Genomic DNA, 20,195 nt, shown 5'->3' with positions numbered 1-20,195 from the left:
TCTAGAAAAAGGAAGAGTGATTCTGCAAAGACATGGCCATGATTAAATGCAGTGTTTGAGAACATGTACTTGGTCCACCAACATTTACACCCATATGGAACTACTGAAATTTGCTCAAACTAGTGATACTTTGTCTCATGGCTTTGTTTACTCCTTCATCCTCCACATCCCCTTCACCTTTCCAGCTCCTAAGAAATTCAGCTTAGACTATTATGAAACCTCTGAATCCTCAAGGACTGATAAGATGCCCTTGATGGGGGATCCAATTGCACCCAGTATTCACCCTATTAAGGTACTTCTCTTACTTGATTTTAAAGGTTTATTTACCTGCTCATCTCTTTTCCCTGCTCAATAGTGAGGCACAGACTGTGCTGCATGCACCATATTATCCATGATGCATGGAAGGCACACAAGATTTACTGATTTTATAAATTATAATACCTAATCTTTGCATATTAAACACCTAAATATTCTAGACATGAAAGAGTCAGTGCCTTCAAGAAGCTCTTCATATGGTACAGTGGTTCTCAAAATGTGGTTCTAGACCAGTAGCATCAGCACCACTTAATAACTTGTAAAAAAAAAAAAACATGAAAATTATAGGGCCCCACTTCAGACCTACTAGATCAAAAATTCTGGAAGTTTAAATAGCAATCTGTGTTTTAACAAGCCTTCTATGTGAATTTAACACATGCTAAAGTTTGAGAATAACATTAAAGAGAAATAATAGGAGACAGCTATGGCCATATTGACAAAGGACCTGTTTGAGTAATTTATTTTTTTAGCTGGCTTGAAGGGAAGAATACTTACACTGTAGTGGTATTTTGGAGCTACAAAGGAGTAGAAGCAGAGCGACCAGTTAGGACTCTTGTAAGTCTAGCAATTGGGTACCCAAACCAGAACTAAGGCAGTGAGAAGAAGCATTAGTTGCTAGGATCTATTCTTTAGGACACATGTACTTAAAAGGGGAGGCTATCATAAGTGAGACCACACTCCAAACTTGAAAGGGTAGTGGGGAACTTTTGTTGTTGCTGTTGAATGAGAGCAGGGATAATGAATTTTATTTTAAAGTGTTGAATGTAACATTCATTTGAACTACCAATGGGATATTTAGAGGGGGATGCTTGCTCTTATAGTGCCTTGTGCTTTAGAATCAAACAGATTTGAGTGAGAATTCTGGCTTTACCACTTAACTATATTTTTAATCTTGACCAAGAAAACTTAATTTATTTTTGCTTCAGTTTCTTCACATGTAAAATTGGTTTCATAGTTGACCTCATAGGGCTGTTGTAAGAATGAAAATACATATATATAAAAGGAATGCAATGTAGATGTCAAGAATCTAGCACAGTGAATTATTGGTACTGATTATTCAGTAGCCATTAGTATGGATGAACTGAACTGTTGGAAATATGTCAGTAGAGTTCTGAATAGGAAGCAGGGATGGTTAGAAAGATTTGAGAACCATTTGCAGAAAGTTGTTATTAGAAGCTCTGGGAAGAGAAGTGTTTATTGTAAGAAGACCACATGAAATATTAGAAAGGGTCTAATACTTAGCCTAGAGGAAATACCTACATTTATTGATTGTGAAGTAACAGAAAAGATGGAAGACATTAATCAGAGATGTACCAGGACCACATTCCTTTACTTAAGTTAATCTGTTGTCATAGCATCTACTTGCATTTTCCAATCCATTCTGTTTATAAGAGTCAGAATGTGTTGTGACTTTGGAAATCTAATCATTTAGCCTGTGCAAGAATACTGAAATATCCTTTTTGGTGTTGAGTTCACTATTTCACAAATTAGCCAATTCCCTTTTGGGTATCTTTGATTATTAAAATGTTTCTCATATATCCATAACCATGGTCTCTTAAGGCTTTTTACATTATTCAATTTCTTCCCATATTATTGGATTGTACCCCTAAATTAGTGTCCACTAGGATCCCTTCTTCCTTCTGTCAAAACTCCCTCTACCTCCTAGGAAAGAAAGATTTTCCTTACAGCCAATGTATGTAAAGAATACTTTTAAATCATTTTTCATATTACTATTATATCTTCACATGGTTTCTAATTAATGTCTTTCATGACTAATATTTTATTTATTTTAAAATATATATTTTTATTGACTTCAAAAAGGAAGGGAGAGAGAGATAGAAACATCAATGATGAGAGAGAATCATCGATCGGCTGCATCCTGCATGACCCACACTGGAGATCAGGCCTGCAATCTGGATATGTGCCCTGACCAGGAATCAAACTGTGACCTCCTGGTTCATAGGTTGATGCTCAACCACTGAGCCACGATGCCTGGGCCATGCCTAATATTTTAAAACTATAGTCAGAAACTTAAATGAGAAAATGGAAAGCTAATCTTGAAAGATGGTTAACATGTATTTATATATATTACCTATTTTGAAATGTGTATACCATTACATTTAGTTCCTAACATGGGGGCTCCCAAATTTCTTGAAGTTGTAACACATACATCCCTCACTTTGTCATACCATCTATGATATCATGTCCCCTTATAATCTGACAACCATAAGTATCTCGATAACAGTTAAAGAGAAATAAATTAATTTCAAGTATTCACTACACTTCATTGTATGGCTGAAGATATGTTAGGATATCACAGAGCTGGGAATCATTTGTTCTGGAGCTCTAGGACCATGTCCTATTTGCTCTTGAATAGAACATGGTACAATCCAATAAATGGGGACAATTGTTAACAATTTTATGTAGTAGAGAAGATGGAAAGTAATGAAGTAATGATCCAAATGAGGGAATTTGAGAAAGTACTAAGTAAAGGGGGCTATTCAAATAAGAGGCATGAGGTTTGTTTGCCATTTATGTGTATACAAATACTGGAATGGGAATGATAGGACTAAAACTTCCCTCTGTTATCGAAAATAATGTTATACAAAGTCTGAATTATTCAACCAGCGTTATTGTCACTCAGTAATTTTTACGTGAACCTGGCCTAACACTTCAGTATCTACTGAAATCATTTATTGAATCAATAATCAACAAATAATATAGCTCTTGACTTACTGAGCACAACTGAATAATAAATTTGTTTTTTTCTAATCACCTAGAATTATAATGACTAGAGTAGATATGATTTCCCCATCACTGTCTTTTACTGTTTTAAATAATTTTGCCTTTCTGGTTCTGACATTTTATGAAAATTGTCCATCCATAACAAACAGTCCTAATTAGGTAACTCATAAAATTCATTATTTTTAATTGGAATATTAGTATTCATGGACTATATCCACTTATATTGCTCATTTTGTTGTTTCTAAAAATAACTCATGTTTATTGCCAAGAGTTCAGGAATAAAGTTATTTAAAAATACATATTCTGTTCTTTGCTCTCCTTTAACCACTGTTGTATATCTTTCTATTATATATATATATATATATATATATATATATATATATATATATATATAAAGTAAAATTTAATTTTCTATTTTGGAACTTAATTTTTCACACAATTTTTATATCCCTTACTAATGGAGATTTACATAATGTATAATTCTTGATTGGTTTAAACAGTCAGTATGCAACACATATGTTGCACATTTATCTCTACTTTTATCCAATCATTTCATTATGGTGGTAGTGGAAGTAGAATTTGGGAGCCTAAGATATATGCTTCATATGTATCTTGATGTATATCTGTTTACTTTGTTTAAAATGTTGCTAATGTTATCTCAGTGAGAGTTGGAAGGCTGATTAAAAAGTAGTAAATTTATATAATTTTCTGTTGCCATTAAATAATATTCAGCTATAAAATTAAAATTGAACCAAATTCTTACTTTCTCATCCAAAAAAACAATTCCATTTTCTCATAAAAATACAATTCTATTATTTGGAATTATGTGTTTTAAAAAATAGCATAGAAAAGTATGAAGGAACAGGATAAACCAAATTGCACTGAAAATTAAACAGGAAAACGCTATCTAGCCTTAAAAATTTTTTAACTAGTCACAATGATTATAACAGAATTAATGGAAGAAACTGGTAGATAGAAATCAATGTGTAATTTGCCAATAATAAGAATACTGAAAGAAAAATACAGTCATATTATTGAGTGCTTTAATGTAGTTAGCAATTATTTAAATAAATAAATGATAAAAACGTGGTTATCATTAATAAGTTGTTCATAAACTCTTTGTATAAACAGTATGTTTTCTCCCTTCAAATCTGGAACTCAAAATCTGCTTCACATATTTTTTTGGCAAGCAAAATGATCACTTGGATTTGAACTCACTTTGCTTTAACTCTTGGCTTACAGAAGTGGCTGTAGGGACACTACTTAGCTATCAGAGTAATCAAAACCAATGTATTATACCTTCAGACACATAATAATTTCACTTATATATAATGGGAGACATTTGACCAATTCCAGTACTTTAGTTAATCTGTATTAATGTGACTTTTTTTAAAAAAAAATTAGTAGCTTCTTGTTCAGATTAGGCAGGTATTCTAAATCATCATTTTGATTCATATCTGAGAAACCCAGAGGTTTTAAGCATTATAGCATATTGCTTCTTTTTTGTCCTAACTTTTTCTCTTTACCATCACTCAATTCAGCTATAATAGAAGTTATAATTTAAATGAATGCTCATCCATTATAAAAACCAAAGTCTCCCATTATTCTGCAGTGGCTGCGGTTCAGAGTATCTTTTCATCATAGTCTCTGGAGATCTGTGCTTCTTTTGGTGGAAGTGCTCATTCTTTCCAGCGTGAACATTGTCTTCCAGGCAAAAACATGAGTAACAGACAAAGGCACACATTCCCTTTCACTTGAGTGCCTAGGAAGAAACTAGATCACTGTTATGACCATTTGCTAAATCCTTCTTGCAAACTAGGATAAATTTTGACCCAATGTATTTCTATAACACATACTGGAAAATTCGAATACATTAGAGTTGTGATAAACGTTTTTTTCTTTATAATGTTAAATGTATTTTTAATCTTTGAAATAATAGACATTTTTAATGTGTTTCTTTAAAGCATAGTTCTGGGATTTCAGTTATCTGATAATTGTGTAACTAGTCCACCTTAAAAGCAAAAAAAAAATTATTCTATGTTCAAAATATTAAAAGGATGATGAGTGAAATAATTTAATGGATAACAGCTGAGCCACATTTTAGGACATTTATCAAGGACTTCAGTTTAATTATTCAGTATTTTTTTAGGTGATATTCAAATAGAATGGCTTCATTATTTTTAATATATTTTTATTGATTTCAGAGAGGAAGGGAGAGGGAGAGAGAGATAGAAACATCAGTGATGAGAGAGAATCATTGATTGGCTGCTTCCTGCATGCCCCTCACTGGGGGTCACGCCTGCAACCCAGGCATGTGCCCTGACCAGTAATTGAACTGTGACCTCCTGGTTCATAGGTTGATGCTCAACCACTGAGCCATGCCAGTCGGGTTAGAATGGCTTCATTAAATATAGCACATTATATTTTAAATTTACAGAATCATTTGGAACACATTTTCAATAGGTGCTTCATTGGAGTAGTATTAACTTGTAATTTTTTATTCTATCTTATACCATAGTGAAAGGTCTATTCTATTGATGCTGTCTTCCATGCATCAGAATGTTGTCTTGGTGTGTCATTACCAGCTATTGGTAATATAATATCAGTCTAATTTATAGACACTTGTACCACATATCTCTAAAAGATGGTGATGAGAAAGCATGTGTGCTTTGTAAACTCAGGACATTGTCAAATCCGTGTTTTCAGGCATGCATATTTTAAAATTGTACTTTAGAACAGAGCTTGGATCTAGACCTTGCACAGCATTAATGATGATTTAATTTCTTCAAATTCTAAATTACTCCATTGGTAGGATACCGTTTTACTCTCTGCTTTGACATGGTAAATGTCCATTAGCTTATCAGAATGATATGGACTCTAATGCAATAACATGGTTAATCAACTCAAAGATAAAATTTCTTTCTTAAGTATATATCTCCTGAAAATTGGTACGATGGTACACCAATTATGTGATTTTCATTTTTAACTAATCTTATTAAAGGGGGAGAACATTAAATCTTTGAATGCTGTACCTCAATTTTATTGTAATGATTTTGCTGGTTACCAGGTGGGGTGGCAGTTGAAAAATTTGGTGAATGCACTACGAGAGGACCCGAGTGGTGTTATCTTAACTTTGAAAAAGCGACCTCAGAGCATGCTTACCTCAGCACCAGCTTTACTGAAAAATATGAGATGGAAGCCCCTTGCTCTGCAGGTAATGAAGCTTAATCATAAGTCATACACCATCATTTTAGCCATAGACTATCTCAGTAATGCTTCTTTATTGTGCCTCATCTCAGCAGCATATGGATTAATCTTGTATGCTTTTGAAAATTTGTTTGTGAAATGATCTCTTCACAGCTTATCCTAATAGGCTTAATTGTGATGAAATATTAAAGTTTATAGACTAAAGCCCAAATAATAAAGAACTTGGCCTTAATTTGTAAACATTTAAAAGCATAATTCCAAACAAACCACAAGATATTTCAAGCCAAATATAGATAGAAATTTAAAATGAGAGGTTTCATGTTTGATATAATCTTCTATTTAAAAGTTATCCCCATATTCACTTCTTGAAGAAATTAGCTGATAGTTTATAAAATTCTTGTGAATCAGGTCATAAGAAGTAATAGCTATTTATGAATAGTATGTAAAGGAAGTTTTAGATAGTAATTAAAATGTACCAACTGCATTCCACCTGACTGATCATTTTTCTCTTTTCCACCCTTTAGGGTGGCAAAAATAGAGAAACTATTGCATTAGAATTTCTGCATTTTTCTTCAGCATGAAACATCACTCTAAGTATTACTCTGGATGTTGATAAATTATATTTATTAAGAAGCTGACTTATCTAGGAATTTATAAATATATAATTCTAGTTGACTAAAGAAAGAAGCAATAGATATTCTCCAATTTCAGTCAGTATATAATCTTTAAACACATCATAGAAGAAATTTTTGTCCTTTTTGTAAGAAGGACAAAAATTTGGTCAGAGTAATCAGAACCAATGTATTATACCTTCAGACACATAATAATTCCACTTATATATAATGGGAGACATTTGACCAATTCCAGTACTTTATCTCTACTTTTTCTGTTCATAAAACCTGCATTTTAAAAATAGGAGACTATTACCTTTCTTGGAAGTACAATTTTTAAAAATTTAAATTGCCAATTGAAATAGAAGACTGCCCATTCAGATTTAAAAGAAAAGCAATATATGAAAATAACATTATCACTATGTAAATTGGTATTACGTTCTATATTAGTACCTTATACCATTCTTAGATATTTTTTCCTAAAATCCTAAATTTTACATTACACACGAATGGCCTTATAGACTATAATAATGTCTAATTATTTAAAAGTGTACTATTTATTTGCCTCAAATTTGCATTATACTTAAATAACAGAAACATATAAAATTTTCTAACATTAAGGTCTCTACATTTTTAAAGTGAAATTTTCTAATTTTCAAATGAATACATGTAAAGCTGTATTAATATGTCCAAGTACATTTGACTTGCAGTATGTTTATTATTAAATATTTTTGATATTCATTAAAGTTCAGAGTTCAGTGTTTGACTCATTAAGGCGTAGATTAATAGATCAGACTTTACCATCACATCATTTTATTTTCTTGCTGCATTATAAATTGCTTTGTTGTTACATTCTATAGTTTTCTATTGACATGTCTTCCCTTAAGAACCTTCTTCAAAGTCTGAGGTGGAAACCCTGAAGAAGAAGCCCATGCTTTCAGCTTTTAGGTTTTCTTCTCTATGTACGTGTAGTTAATTTAAATTTTTCTTTCTAGTCTCTTCTATTTCACATTGAACACCAAAAAGACATTAGTTTCTTGTTGATCCATGAACTTTGAGGGAATATCTCTAGAAAATAAATGGATAATTTGGTCCCCTTTTAGATTCTTTTGCACAAACTCAAAGTGGAGAATTAAGATAATGGCAGATAAGAATCAATTTTATGTAAAATGCTAAAATGATTGAAAAACCAATGTTCGTTTTCTGCTACATATACATTTGGTACGTGTATTCAAAGCAGGATAATAAAGACTTTAATTTTTTAAATGATTTCACACCCCTTAATTATAATTTAATAGAGTTTTAAGGCACTTTTTATAGGTCCATTCCCAAATGCTAAGAAATGTGCCTCACCAGATCACTAATTATATTTACTCCTCATTGCCTGTTCAGTTACTCTGAGTATATTTGTAGGTTTACTTTTTCAGAATGCTGAAATCAGATAAAAGAAAGTCAGCATTTATATAAGTGCTTATATGTATTGACATTTTTGTGTTTGTTATTTCAACTGAATTTAGTTCACCTGAATTATATAGTCTAAGTTCAGACCTTACAGATAAATAATACTGTTGGGGCGGGGGAGAGAGACCTGCTTTCAACTTCTTTGCAAATTGCTTCAGAGATTGACTTTTTACACAGCAAACTGGAGAGTATTCATTTTTTATTGTTATTGAATTTATTGGGGTGACGTTTTAACTAAATACTTCCTAGTGGTTGTAAAACAAGATCTTAGGACTAAGGGCAATGGTTAAGTCCTCTAGCATATATCAGCACCACCAGATCTCCCCAGAATCTATTTTGAAGACCCGAAATTACCAAGACACTGGGAGAGTAATGGAAATTATTTGATCAGAATTTTTATAAAATGTAGATTTTGATACAATTAAAAGTGGACAAAACCTGAGGGTAGCAGGATCTGGAGATTGAAGATAGACTTCCTCCAGAGGGGGAAAAGTCAAAGAAATAGTGGGATGAAAGTCTTAAGGTGTTCTTGGATTCTTTTTTCCTAGTAGCTAAGAAAGGACCTCAGATGTGGAACAAATGCATAATACTCTGGGCAGACACAGTATCATTCCTATTGTATTCTTGCTTCTGATATGTGTACGTACATGTTAGGGCTAAAATGCCAATTAACTCATCTAAATATAAATATTCAAACCTGAAGAATTAGAGATTAGGTCGTTTCTTTTTACATAGGATATACCAGTAGCCTAGTAAGAATTACTTAAAGTAGAGGTTACCAAAAAACAATCTGTGGCGTTTATTTAGCTCAATACATTCATTTCATCTTTTTTTGTATACCAGGTTTCATTTACCTACTAGCATTTTTAGATAAAATATGGAAAAGTTTGTGTAGCATGTAGATAAACTAATACATACATCTTAAAATAAAGAACTGTATTCTAACGTAAGGAATAATTATTTTCTAAATTAACAAGTAAATAATCTGTGCCTAGACAAATAAAACGTAACCTTATCTACCCTAAGGTAGATGATTAAGGAATATCACATTTTTAATAAAACAATCTTTATTTCTAAAAATATTTTAAAAGTATAGTAAATTCTATTATTAATCAACCACAATGATGAATTTTGATTTGGAATTTCTTTGAAAAAAACATTCACGGAATTTAGCCAAATAAACAAAAGCATACAATTCAGCTTCATACTCACAGAGCAATTTCATTAGTACATTTCATGAAATTTGGCAGCTCTTTGTTTAAATTCTTGCTTTCTCAAACATTTTACAATAGAATAAAAGATACCTTAGTCAAATACTACAAGCAAATTTAATCTGGAATTGAATTGCATTGTCATCTGCATTCATTTACAAATAGTAGATGTGTTTTACTTAAGATAGAATATGTTATTCTAAGAAAGCAAACCAGGGATTCCCTGTTTTCTGAGAGATGTTTTTAAAAACACGTCCTTAATAGCACCTTCAACTAATGTCCTGGATTTTGGTAAGCAGGGTGATTGCTTATGTTCAAGTTCTTCCAGTGCAATGAAAACATTTCTGGCAACTGTGGATAAACATCAAGGTATATATTTTTTTTATGTTTGTGATTTTAAATTAGTGTGTGTAGGTCCTAAAAATCCATGTCATTTTCTTCTTAAAAGAGATTGTATGGCTGGACATTGACAAGAATGTTGATTGAAATCATCACTGGGGACAAACAATTTTCTTAAGCATTAAGAACCCAGCATTTTTGGTTAGAATACATTTCAGAAATGACCACTAAAATCAATGCTGGATTCAACATACTGATACAGGTTTCATTAAACACATTTTTATATGAAATAACATCAAACTGTATAATTAGACTTATGTTCTTAAACTGTATTCTAGTCCATAAATCCTGTAACTTGTGATAGTTTCTTGTGTGATTTTGTGTTTTTCATTTAAAATATTACTGCTAGGCATTTTTACAGGATATTAACTTTGAGAAGAAAATGAAATGGAAAGCAAATAGTCATAGCAGTTTATTCCATCTGTCAACTGGTATAACAATTGAAGAGCATTGATTTTGTTGTATTTCAAATACAGATATGAATGGTTGTAAAAAAAACATAAGCGATAATAAAATTTATTTTAATTCAAAGTCATGGTCAGGGTGACCTTTAGTTAACAAAGTTTATGTTTCTGAGAGTTTTGTTTTAAAAGCATGTTTTAAAGAGGAAGATAACTAATATTAGTTAAGATACTAGAAAAAGAAAATAAATTTAAACTAAAAATGTAATTATGCTGACTGGGAGGCAAAAAACAATCACATTTTTTACATGCTCAAATTGGTAAATAGCTGCAAGCCATTGTCACATCAATTTCTTATTCACTAAGGTTTAAGCAAATTAATTAATCACATTTGTATTATCAGCCAAATACTTCTAAAATGTTAACACTGACAACAAAAATTCTTTTATAATTTCTTTTTTTCTTTAGTTTCCCATTTCTTTAGTTACTATTCTAAAAATGAAGTTGACTGTAATTTGAAATAATTGGAAGTCCAGTTTGAATGTTGCAGTACTAATTATGCCAATACGACTGGAGAGCACAAGAATAAACATACTAGTGGTAGTCTCAGTATAATGTGCAAAATGTGATGATTCCGCGGAAAAAGCCATTTTGTCATGTGACTCTCAAGTCTATATTAGTTGTATGTTGTGTAACTATATTCATACTTATGCACATATGTCTGTATTTTTTAATTGTATACATGACAGATACGGTGTCCTGATCAAATCCATGATCAGAAAAAGCAATGTGCGTTTTCTTGGTAGTCTGATAAGTAAGGGAAGATTACATGCTTATAAAAGAAGACTCTTTGTATTTATAAATTTGTATTCTAGAAAAATCTGTGAAAGAACAGAGTGGGAGAATTTTGAATAGGTGTGTTTCTCTTAGGTTCTTTTCAAATTATTTACTACTTAAAACTTGCCCATGAGAAAGCATTCCCAATAATTTTCCAAATTAAATCTAACATTCTTTATATGGTCAAGAAACTTACAAGATTGTATGCAACATCGTGCCTCCCAAAATCCAGATTAAATTTTCCCTGAAGCATTTGTTTAAATGACTAAGAAGAGAATCACTAACATAAAACAATATCCTGGTACTTGTGTTGGGAATTACAATAAAAATGTGTTTGAACTGAGTAAGGACGTGTGTAAATGCTCTGTGCTAGAATAATGGGGTATTGTGATGCCTTTGAGTCTGTGCTTATTCTTCAGTTTGAATAAAATAAATGGCCAGGTGTTATACATGATGTAATCATTCGTATTTTAATGAATATTTAGCCCTGAAAGACAAAGCAGTTCTTTGTGATCTTTACATTAGTGACTTTCTGAGACTTATCCACGTGGCATGTAACACACTGTCTTAATTTTTAACTTTGGGGCAGTCTTTATGTCATTGGTTTCATCAAGACTCCATGGCTCTATGAAAGCTGGGTCACTCACCAGACAGAGGGACGACTAAATTAAGATATGCTTGCCAAGAGTTGTTAAAATGTTAAACTGTTTCAAGTAAAACCTCAACATCAAATGTGGTTTCTTTCGTAGGGAAGTTCTTTTCCTATAGTCCTTAAAACCTATGGGTTTCAGAGGTACATTGATATCTTCCAGATGTGCTCAATTACCTTAGAGATGTTAGAATTGGGGACATAAGAAAAAGACCTGAGCCATGAGATGATCTAAAGTGAGATTTCAGTGATGCCTTACAAAAGCTGAAAGTTTTATTTTATAATGATCACAATCTTCCAGTGATGTTTAATCTGGATGAGTAGGATATTATTACTAAAGCATCGTTCATGATTCAGAAGATTTGAGTCCTTTTGGCAGTCGTAATTGACCTAGTATTATAAATGTACATTTGAAGAGATACATATGATCGTTTTATTTGGGATTTGAGTATTTTAAAAGATGCACGCCAATGCCCCTAGAAATAAATGCATCATAGACTTGTTTTAGAAGAGTAACAACATATATGCAAATGTACCTTCCTTGTTGGAGTCTCACTGAATCTGGAAGGATAACTTTATATCAGTAGGTTCATTTTGGTCTGAAAACTAAATGTTATGACAAGTTCCTTTCAGAAAATAAACCCCTTTGGATAAAATGCAAAACTGGATCCTTGTCATACTTGATTGCATACCGTAGTGGATCAAATTATACTGAAGCTTTATGCTTACTTCAGTAACAGATAAAGTCTTTAAAAACCTTTGTATTTTATCCATAAGTGATGTTAGTTCCTAATTCTCTTCCCATATAGATTTTACCAATAGAAAAAGTGGCACGATAAAAAAAATACCCTTTATTTCTATGGCATAATGCTTTTCTTACACTATGTTAACAAATGATTGAAAGTAAGGAATATGCCTATTAAAATTTGAATTGAATGCTGAGAAAACACCTTTTTTTATTTAATGGAAGCTTTCTTTGTCACTAGGTGTATTTGCACTCCCTTAAATGGTTATTGGTGGTAGATGTAATTTTAATGCCACTTGTTGCAGCTAGAAATTTCTCACTGGTAATTTTAGCTAATAGCATCACTTACACTGTGCTTGATTTAGTCAAAATTTGTCTATCTTTCTAATGTTTTCAAATGCCTTTTTCATTCCTTTAGTGATTTTGTACTCTTTCAATTCTTGTCCAAAGTTAAGAGGTTATACTTTCAGGTTATCACAAAGACCTCCATTTGGGATAAGTAGCTATTTCCATTTTCCCATAAAGCTTCTACTTTATGCTGATTTTTCTATTGCGCATTTTTTAAGTTCTTTATTGTTTAATGTATTACATAAGTCTCCTTTTCCCCCCATTGACCTCTCTATTGCGTATTGTCTTTTTAAACTGAGACTCTCAAGAAGAATGTTTACTTTTTTAGCTTGGATTAGCTTGACAAAGTAGTACAAACAGTCGATAAAAATATATTGAATATATTTAATATTTTCCATGGATTTTACTTGTTACAGGGCATACTGATTAGCCAGATGATGTGTGTATGTTAAACCCATTGAAATGTTTTGTATGATTTAACAGTTAATAAAATAACTAGCCAGTTTAATTAAACAACAGGATTAACTATTTTTTTTCTCTGAAAGAACAAGTTTTTTAAAACCAATTCAACTTATTGAACCAGCTGGCACAATCAAACTTGTTATCTGTTTAAGCATATTTAAGAGTCTTTTTCTTCCACATACTTGCTAATTTAGCTAATAACATTAACCAATGACATAAATAGCAATTCCTTGCTGAAAGTAGATATCTAGAAAAAATAACAATTTAAAGAAATAGCTAATATTTAAATTTCCTGGGAGGGGAAAGGCATAAGTACCCTGTGTAGACAATCCTGGTAATAGTCCAGGCAGAGTAAAATACTCTTCATCATTACCTTACATGTCTGGGGTATTTAAATATACTGTAAGCATTGACTCCTATTTCTTTTTTCTTTCTTTCTCCCCTCTTTGTCTAGGGAGGTCAAGGGTAGGTATGAACAACAACAACAGAATTATCTTTAGTTCTACAGATAATAAACTAAAAGGAGAGAAGTCTTCAAAATAGAAATAGTGACCCTAAAACCAAAGAAAGAGAATAAAATTTTAAATTATATTATTTTCTTCTAGTGCTTATGTTTTTAGAACTTTTAAAAAATTCACTTATCCTATTAGGACCTTTTAAAATAATAGAGATATTAGAACATTTAGAAAGCATCTTGAATGTAAGTTTTTCTCTCACAATGCCTCTGTTGGGAAGTAACATACTATGTAATGAGTGTTTTCTCACAGTTCTATAATGATGAAATTTTCATCCAAGTTATTGTTTAATGTCACCTGTATTTGATACCAAAATGTCCTGACAGAGAGGAAAACAGTTGTAAACAGAGTCACATCCCAATGATTATACATATATAGTATGTCTAAATACTTGTTGTAAAGAACCCATTATTCAAAGATCTGTTGTAGAGGCATGTAGTACATCCCTAGAATACAATTATTTATTTCCTCCGGCTTCATGGTGTTCATTTGTGCAGGTGGCTCCTTATTACGTATATAATTTCAGGATTTCCCATTGCCAAGATTTTTATTTCTAAAAGACACACAGAGTTTTACTGGAAACTGTTCCAAAATCAGCATAAACATCAGTCTTTACTGTGTACTTTCTTAATATCTCAAAATTCCTCAACATATAAAGCTTCTGTCTTTCTTACATCATATTATAGAGTCCCAAAATAACTGGTCAATTATTTACCCCTTCTGCCTTTAATTTCTATTTCATATAGTCTAAAGCGTAACCATCATTTTGGCAGAGTGTGTGATTTCCAGTTATTAAGGTGAGCTGTGTAGCAAAGAAGGTAAAAACTGTGCACTGAGTTATAAACTATGTAGCCTACCCTAGTGACCTACATTGTACATTGTACTTATACTTGGCTTTTTTAAACTTATTTTGTTTATCTGTATGAAAGTATTGTCACAATATAAATAGTTGTGACATGCCATTTTTGAGTGTCCAGCTATAGACTGTGGGTCTATATAGATAGATATACTCAAATTGTTATCATACTGGCTAAAATGACATCTGGTCATGTGACGATACAGATCATTTGTGATCATTATTTTTATATTTGCAATTGCACTAAAATGCTTATTTTTCATGTTATTGTATATTTCGCTAATCAGTAAGACCTGTAAGATAAACATGAAAATTTGTGAATTTTTGTTTCACTTTAGGATAACTTCTCGAACCACAAGATCAGTTTTGAAGCTTAGAATTGGGAGTGCTCTTAAGTTAATGCATCCTGATGTATTGCTTGATTTAGTATATATACCATCTTAATTTTAAAAAACTTATACTTAAATACAGGCATGAAAATGAGTTTTCTAGATATGCAACTACAGATTATTTTAAACAATGATAAATGTGTGAAAAGGTGAAATGATTCTGTCACACTAATCACCATACTTTTGAAGATGTACCATAAAATGACTTTGAGAAGAGAGTTGTGTTTACATTTACTTTAAAAAAGTAGGTTTTCCTTGAAAAATACTCTCATATTGGCCTTTCCTGGTCCATTTTTGTAACCTTTTCTGAGAATCTGTGACATTCTTCTAATTTAAGAGTATGTTGTATCTTTTGGGGGGAAGTTCTGAAATATTTTTCTAATATATCAATCAGGATGTGAATGAGCTAATTCTTTTGAAAGTTACTCTTTATTAACTTTCTTTAAAAGAAGGGATTCTAACAAAGCAAATTTAATTTTATTAAGTTTGACTGTGACATAAATCTTCTCATTATGAAATACTGCATAGTAATATATAAATATGATTATACCATATAATAAGGTGAGTTGGGAACTAAGTAGAAACCTCTAAAGTAATAAACTATGTGTTTGGAGATTCAAAGGAATATCCCTGTGATAAATAACATGCTTTTTTCTTTTAGCCAAGCTCAAAAACTTTGCAGAAATAGATAATTTTAAAATGATAACTCTGTCGTTGTTGTTGTTGTTGTTGTTGTTGTTGTTGTTTTGTGTGTTGTTTGTGTGTGTATGTATTTTCTTTTTCATTTTAACCAGCCTCTTATACCTAGAAGTCCCACAAGCAGTGTTGCCACGCCTTCCAGCACCATCAGTACACCCACCAAAAGAGACAGTTCTGCTCTCCAGGATCTCTACATCCCCCCTCCTCCTGCAGAACCGTATATTCCCAGGTATAAAACTAACCATCATGTTGTTCTAGGAAGCTTCTACAAAGACTAACCCAATGGCATGTAAACTGTGAAGTAAATTCTCAAGGAACAACTTGAATAGTTTATCAGTTGGGAATTCGAACACATTCTAGAAAAATCATTGCATTACAGAGAATGCATTTTGGTTAATAACTAATTAATATGTATTAAACACTTAGTAAGCATTAAATATCTTATAAACATCTCATATAAAGGAAAGAATAGTAAAATACTATTAAATAATAATTAGGATTATTTTAATAAGTAAAATATAAGTGAGGCTCTTTGGCAAAAAAGCCCCTAGAAATCTTAGGTTACTTTGAAGCATGTCATATCTTTTTTTCTAGAAGAGAAAGTTATAGATAACTATTATAACTTCTTAAATGTAGATAACGAGAGAGTTTGCAAGAAAATGGCTTGACTTTAAAGTCTATGTTCCAGATTTCTTGAGTCTGTGTCCCCATTTCATTTCCAAATTCCTACTAGAAATTCCTGGAAGATAAGGAAGAATAGAACTTAGTGCCATAAAGCATTTTGTCCAAAAGCATTCTGATACCCATCTTTCTGGAATGCAAAGTTATGGAAAAGGACCAGTACAAAAGGGACAGTTACTACCAATCACAAAGAATTTGATTCACTTTTTAAATTAGTTGTGCAGTCATTCAAAAACAGTCATTTAAGGTATCTTGTTTTCAAGATATAATTAATATTAAATTTATTTTATTTATAAAAGAACTAAAATACCTTGGTTTTATTAATTTTTATTATTCATTGGTACACCTAATGTCTCATTCTATTAGATATGATGGTACTGACATTTTATTATCTAAATGCTACATGACAACATGACATGTTTGCAAATACTGTGTTGTCATTTGGTAATAAAACTATAGTCAGTTTTATAAACACTTTCATTTTTATTTTTGAGAATTAAATGTAGCTGTGGGGAAGTATTTTATGAGAAGATTTAATTTATTAAGCTGGGATTCCACAAATATTTATGATATAATTTACAGTCTCATCTTAAATTTACAATCAGATATAAAAATCTATCTGATATCCTAGTCAAACACAAATTGCATTTTAATTCTATTAAGATAGTGTCTGACTTTCTGAATACTCTTGCATGAAGAGCAATAAAAGTATGTGTGTATCAAATAGGAAGTGAATCTTTTGAGTTTGTTTTATTTTACTGCAAATGATTAAGAGACCTTATTCAGAGAGCTACGTGTACAAATAAACATCAGAAGATTTTTTTTATCAAATCTCTGCAATGTTTTTAAATGTTCTTTCCTTTTCTCTTGGCTAGGATGGAACTTGTTTTAAAGGACATGTTTCCTAGACAGAAAGTACTTAAAATACACTTCAGAAGACAAAGGAGTAAAATGATAACAGTTCTCTCTTCAGGGAGTGGTGTAGATATGACTAAGGAAATATATAGAAATCAACAAAAAACTTGAACATGCTATTGAAAAATACTGTATAATATAAGAGATTGAAGTATCAATATAGCATTACTTGTTTTGTCAGTATTGTTTGAAAGCTCTATCCTTTTCAGTGAAATTCATAATTAGAGTGCATTATCTCATTTTAGTTGATTTGTAGTTTAGTGTGTAATTGAACACAATATTCTAAATATATTTTGAATCAAATTATTAATTGCTCAGTCACACAGTAATTTTATATAGCATGGTCAAAACAATCCATGCATCAAAGTTCCTTTGTACTACGTACACCTTGTATAAATAAATTATCAGCATTTTCTGTTTTGACTTGAAATGATAGTTATAGAAGTTTTTGAAGTCATTTTTTTTATAGATACAAACTTGGCACTTTTTTTCAATTTTTCTCATTTTGATTATGAGTGCGGTTCACCTAATTGAATTTATCAGAACATTTCTTTTTTTCTATATTAAAAAGTCGGTTTTGTGTAGGATAGGCATTTTGGTGTTAATTTGAAATATAAATCAGACAAATTTTCTCATCTTAAAACAAAAAAGAAACCCTTAAAAATAGTAGGCCTAGTTGTCAAATTAGGTAGAATTGTTTTCATGTGATTCTTTGAACGCATTTATTCCAGAAAAAATAAATGTGGTTATAAAAGTGATCTTATCGCTAAAAGAAAAAAACACTCATATATGTGAAGTGAGTAAAATTTTGTCAGTTTATACATATGACTTATGAGTATATAAAGTTTGATTATCATAGTCTATAGTGCAGGGGTCCTCAAACTTTTTAAACAGGGGGCCAGTTCACTGTCCCTCAGACCGTTGGAGGGCCGGACTATAGTTTAAAAAAAAAAAACTATGAACAAATTCCTATGCACACTGCGCATATCTTATTTTGAAGTAAAAAAACAAAATGGGAACAAATACAATATTTGTATTTGCATGTGGCCCGTGGGCCGTAGTTTGAGGACCCCTGCTATAGTGCATTTTTTAAAATGAAAATCAATAATTTATAGGTCTTTGCACAACTATGACATTTAAGCACTAATTTCTCCTGTGAAGTTTACAGTGAGCCATTAAACATAAAGTCCACTAAAGTAATACTCTAACTTTTCAGTTGTTCTATGAGATCCCTTTTAGAGAAAAACTATAGATTTATTACATATGTGTATAACTATCTAACATTTAAAAAAGGGAAGAAAATACTCCAAATATTACTTGGGGGTTTTTTTCTGCAAAGTTAGATTCTTTATTCAATTCTGCATTTTCCAGATTGCATATATACAATTAGCATATATTAATTCTACGAATAAACATTAAATATAAAAAATATATTTTTTAATCTTTACAGCAAAATGAAGTAATACATTTAGTTACTCAGTGGCTTATGGTGTGAATACATATACAGACACACAAATTTATATGCACAATATGTATATCAATTCATTTTTTTTGCAAAGTTTGTTTTTGGTTTTTACTTTTTAAAATTCAACTTTATTTGAATGAATGACATATAAGTGTGTTTAATAAATCTTCCTTGCTGGTAAAAGGTCCCTCTTTCATATCATTTAGTACAAGTAATACCAGCCCTTCCAATTTTCTGCCACAGGTGTACCCCTATAATTAGAGCATGGTGAATTAACTACGGCCTAGTCACCCTCATATATCAAGCTGCATTAACAGTTATGTCACCGGCATGATAGAAAAGTCTGCCCATTTATAGATAAATATAACTCTCTTCCAGTGCCACGACTTTGTTAGGGCTATTTCCAAACTAATTGCAGTGTCTATTTCCTTTTGATAGAGGACTAAACCAGTAAAAAATAAAATAAAAAGACCAGGCAATTTGTACAGGAAACGTTTTTAGCTAGCTGAAAATAAAATTCTGCCTGGATTTTATATTTATTTTCTTTATGCTGCCTAAGAACTATATAGTTACAATTTGAAAATAAGCAACACTTTATTTTAAAAATAAAAGAGTGAATGGCAATTTCACCTTGTGATGAGTTAAATACATAAGAAAATTTGCCAACTCAGTCTGTCGTGAGAATATTATTTACTATTTTCTACATGTTTAAATTACTAGGAATATAGTTTCCTTCTTTCAGACAAACCTAATCTAAACATTTGCATATGGATACAAGCATAGTATTGTGCTGAATTGAACCTCATATTTTGGATTTGACATTCAATTTATAACCTCATCGCCATTTTATAAGATGCAAGATGAAATGCAAAATTCTTCTTTTCATCTGTACTATTATAAGATTTGTTCTATTGATTTAAGATTCGTTTTGTTGATTTAAGATTTCAAGTGTTGGCACTTGACATAAAATTAAATTGTATCTGCTTTGATAACACTGATGTCACTCTTTAGCATAAAACAGGAAACAAGAATTAGGAAGAAATAAAATTAATGACCCACAATGGAAGAAACATTGCATTTACATCGATATTCCTATTCTAAAAAACAATATTTTCTAACAAAAATTTCATAGCTAGTCATTTAAACATGTAAGATAAATAAGGTTCGATACAGCCGAACCTAAATGAAATATTTCTACTAAAATACCACTCATTAGGGCCCAATCATCTGGACCATGTGAGTAATACAATATGTGAGTAAGATTTAGGGGTTTCATAAATTATT

At 31.3% G+C, this 20,195-nt stretch overlaps 1 protein-coding gene across 5 annotated transcripts in view; it reads left to right on the top strand.

The window, feature by feature from the left end:
* The window catches only part of CNKSR2 (connector enhancer of kinase suppressor of Ras 2), a 253,350-nt gene that overhangs the window by 124,936 nt on the left and 108,219 nt on the right, over positions 1 to 20,195 (top strand). For 3 of the 5 annotated variants that reach the window (XM_036305515.1, XM_036305516.1, XM_036305520.1), the window contains exons 9-10: positions 6,128 to 6,274; positions 15,946 to 16,079. In XM_036305515.1, coding sequence (XP_036161408.1) covers positions 6,128 to 6,274; positions 15,946 to 16,079 — 281 coding nt within the window. The remainder of the gene's footprint in view (positions 1 to 6,127; positions 6,275 to 15,945; positions 16,080 to 20,195) is intronic. The other 2 variants (XM_036305518.1, XM_036305517.1) reach the window with 1 other exon arrangement.

Source organism: Myotis myotis, unplaced genomic scaffold (genome assembly GCF_014108235.1).
Source record: "Myotis myotis isolate mMyoMyo1 unplaced genomic scaffold, mMyoMyo1.p scaffold_m19_p_4, whole genome shotgun sequence".
NCBI lineage: Eukaryota > Metazoa > Chordata > Mammalia > Chiroptera > Vespertilionidae > Myotis > Myotis myotis.
This window is presented reverse-complemented; position numbering and strand designations above follow the sequence as displayed.